Source organism: Nicotiana sylvestris, chromosome 9 (assembly GCF_000393655.2).
Source record: "Nicotiana sylvestris chromosome 9, ASM39365v2, whole genome shotgun sequence".
NCBI lineage: Eukaryota > Viridiplantae > Streptophyta > Magnoliopsida > Solanales > Solanaceae > Nicotiana > Nicotiana sylvestris.
In genome coordinates, this window is record NC_091065.1 from 83,706,287 (window position 1) to 83,710,408 (window position 4,122).

Consider the following 4,122-nt stretch of genomic DNA (forward strand, 5'->3'; position numbering starts at 1 on the left):
TTTTTTAAAATTTATTTTACATATTAAAAGACTATATTCTAGTACAATTAATTATAAAAATCATAATAATACGACTGACTGAGTCTTTCAATAATACTACTACTAATAATAGAAAAACCTGATCAAGAGCGGAGAAAATAAACATGATCAATAATAATAATAGTAATACCAAGGCTGAAATCAAAATGAGTTCATCGACATCTTCATTAATTGATCATGATTACAATCAACAACAACAACAACAACAACAACAACCCAGTGTAATCCCACAAGTGGGGTCTGGGGAGGGTAATATGTACGCAGACCTTACCTCTACCCGAGGGGCAGAGAGGCTGTTTTCAGGAGACCCTCGGCTCAAAGAGGCAACAAGAGACACTATATTAGTACTATCAATAGACTCATAATAAAATAATATAAAATACCATAAAATCCATAACATAACATAAATACCATACAAACAAAGTAACAGCAATATAAGAGATATAGGAAATACGAGAAAGATGTAAGGTATTAATACACAGCAGATAAAGCCCATCATCAGTAGTTGATCAATAGCATCCTAAGACTAACTCCTAACTGGCTAGTCTCACTCTAGTGCGCTGTAAAAAAGACATCACAATTTCCCCTAACCTACAACCTTAATGCTCGATCTCCACAATTCCCTGTTTAGGGCCATGTCCTCAGTAACCCTAAGTCGCGCCATATCCTGCCTGATCACCTCTCCCCAATACTTCTTAGGTCTCCCTCTACCTCTCCTCGTACCCACCACCGCCAGTCGTTCACACCTTCTCACCGGTGCATCAGTGTTCCTCCTCTGAATGTGCCCGAACCATCTGAGTCTTGCTTCCCGCATCTTGTCCTCCATGGGGGCCACACCCACCTTCTCTCGAATATCTTCATTTCTAATCTTATCCTTCCTTGTATGCCCGCACATCCACCTCAACATCCTCATCTCTGCAACTTTCATCCTCTGGATGTGTGAGATCTTCACCGGCCAACACTCGGTCCCATACAACCAAAGTTGATTGATCATGATTACAATCAAAGTTAGAAAATCATATCCCTTTTAGAGTTGCCAAACTTCTTTCTTGGAGAAACTAAAGACAAAAACATGAAAAAATCTCGCTAATCCAAAAATCATCATCCGATTGCTGGTTCTACACTATCTTTAATTCCTGGCCTTCACAAAACTATTTCTTTGCAGCGGCATCCAGGATCATTGCATCTTTATTCATTTGGAGTGCTAAAATGTAAAACACCTCAGAGATAATCATTGAATATTCAACTTTTAAGGGATGGTTTGGTACGCGGGATATGCTGGGATAAAGTGTGGTACTAAATTTATATTATATTTGGCTGACGGTACAAATTTATCCCGTAATAAATTTATACCGTCAGCCAAACATAGTATAAGCTTTCTCCCAAATTTAATCCTGAATATCCTATCTTCAGAGGCGGACCCATGTATATGGGTGGGGGGTCCTCGAACCCCGTAAAATTCGGCCGAAATCCTGTATATATATACGTGTATACCTTGAAAATGGTTAATTTAAAGCAATTGGCACCCTGAATACTAAAAACCTTTAGGGGCATGAGTGGAATAATGTGCCCCCGTCGCGTAAAAATTCTGGATCCGCCTCTGCCCATTTTATCCCATCTTATTCCATCAGACTTGGTATTATTTTATCCCACCTCCAAAGTGGAATAAATTAATCTAGGGATTATAGTCGCAAAATAATTTAGTCCGCGTACCAAACGACCCTAAAAACCTTAAATATTTGTACAATGTTTTTCCTCGGATCAACTCTGCAATAGTGGCAATTAATAGTGGCGTGGCCGACGTAAATAGAATTTTCACCAATAAAATAAAAAGAAAAATAAATAAAAAAGTAAAGGGACTTAAAAAAAATTGACCTTTTATACACAGCTAATCTTTGGCAAAAGGGTTCGTTTACCCCTAGCTAGTTCCGGCCGTGAGTTGAAGACTGATTCTCCCATTTCAAGTCAGACAAGTTCCAACAACACAATTATCAAATATATGGGTGGTTTTGGGATTAGGACCGTGAGTGATTACACAAGTGTAGTCCTCAGAACTCTCCATCTCCCTCAAACTTAAGCCATGTGCAATACAACAAGAATCTTTTTCTAATTCTTTTAATGAAGAAGCTAAGAGCTGAGAATCCCGAGTCTTAATGCCAAAATCAGTAGGGGAAGCAGGACTTTGAACTTTAAGCTCTGTTCCAAACAGAACCATTTCCTCATTCTCAATAAGAAGAGCAAGTTTAATACCTTCTGATTCCAACTTATCATCTATTAATAAAGTTGACTGCTTTCTGTCCATATAGGTGATTGGATTTCCGCAGTTTCTATCATAGCCAAAAGGGTTGCCAAAAGTGAACATTTGTTTGCCGTCAAGAATGGATTTTGGGCTATTAATTCCAGCTTCACTTACATCAGATAAGCTTCTGGTGAGAAATTCATTGAAAATTCTCTGAGAAATGGGTTGGTTTGTATGATTTTTGGTGGGAGATATTGGAAATGAAATAGTATTGTCAGCCATAGCCATAAGACCTTGCTGTTTGCTGCTCACTGTTGGTTTTGAATTGTTCCTCGGCATCGCCATTAACATTTAACAACTCTTTCTCAGGAAAATAAAAAGTTTAAAAGAAGATGGATAAGCTAAAGGTACTTTGGCACTAGTTCTTCTATTTGCCCTTTTAAGGGTGAATTGTGTAGTGTACTTTTAAGTCAATAAGTTCTTTTGCCCACTTTATACTTTAAAGTGAGTCTCAGCTAATTTAGGGTGATACTCTCTTTTTCAATTTATATGATTTTTTTTTATTCGCTCTAAAAAAGTAATTTCTTTTTAAATTTGAAAGCACTTTAGCTTAAACTTATAATTTTACCCTTAATACAACAACAACAATCCAGTATAATCCCACTTGGTGGGGTCTGGGGAGGGTAGTGTGTACGCAGACCTTACCCCTACCCTAGGGTAGAGAGACTGTTTCCAAATAGACCCCCGGCATCCTTCCCTCCAAGAACTTCCCACCTTGCTCTTGGGGAGACTCGAACTCACGACCCTTAATGAAAAGCTTTTATAACCACACAAATACTCTGGGCCCTTTTTTAACTTGTTTAGGATCACAAATATCAAAACTCTTCGTCTTTTCTTAAACTTCGGGGTGAGTATAAGTTTTGTCCTTTTGATTGAAAGGACGGGTGGGGCCTATAATAAATAAAAGTGATAATAATAATGTAAAGGAAACACGTACAACTCTTTCTCTTCCCAAGACCCCACAACTGAACTGCACTTCTCTCACGCTTCCTGCATCTCTTGATTGCACGCACTTGGAGGTGAATATCTATGAAGAATACGCCCGTTATTTGGACTGACAATTAATTTTGCTAACCATATTAGCAATATTTTAAATGTAATCGTCTAACCAATAATGTAATAGTGTATTATTATCATTACTATGTTTCTCTGTGTCTCTGACTTATTTCCTCCTTTTCCCTTTTTTCCGTAGCTCTAATTGTCTTGAGACTTTTTATGTTATGGTAATAATGCAATTACTTGAATTGATCATTATGGATGATGAACAATAACTAGACAGTGATGGTGGTGCCCTACTAGACATGATTTTTGTTTACAAGTGGTCCTTTCTTCTTTTGACCGTTATGAAATTTTCTACCTTCTTAACCTTAAGGGAAAGTGAGGTCTTTCAAGATTGGTCTTTGTGTCATTCTATCCCTCAATCCACATATCTTACACGTTCAATTAAGATTGCCATAGAAAACCTATAATTACAGTAAATGAGATTTTACCTTGTAGCAAGATAAGTTTGAACTACCAAAGATAACCGCCTATCCCTATGCTTTATAGATCAAATCTTGGATTGATATAGGCATTTTTCAGGAAGAAAAAGGTATTGATTTTTTTTTTCAATTTGTACAAAAATAAAATCACTTCGATATTACAAAACTGAAAATCTCATTAAAGCATTGATAATTGGACATGACGTTATCAATATATCAATAATATCTTCGCTTGGGGATTTTGGTCTTTGATCCACTTGGGTCATTGCCCCACTTATGGCCATTTTATGTATAGGCATATTC

General features: G+C 37.2%; 1 protein-coding gene across 1 annotated transcript; it reads right to left on the minus strand.

The window, feature by feature from the left end:
* Positions 1-1,999: 1,999 nt before the first annotated feature.
* On the minus strand, positions 2,000-2,623 carry LOC104222677 (FCS-Like Zinc finger 8-like). The gene has a single exon (XM_009773937.1). The coding sequence runs from the start codon at positions 2,621-2,623 to the stop codon at positions 2,000-2,002; it is 624 nt and encodes a 207-aa protein (XP_009772239.1).
* Between the last annotated feature and the right edge of the window lie 1,499 nt (positions 2,624-4,122).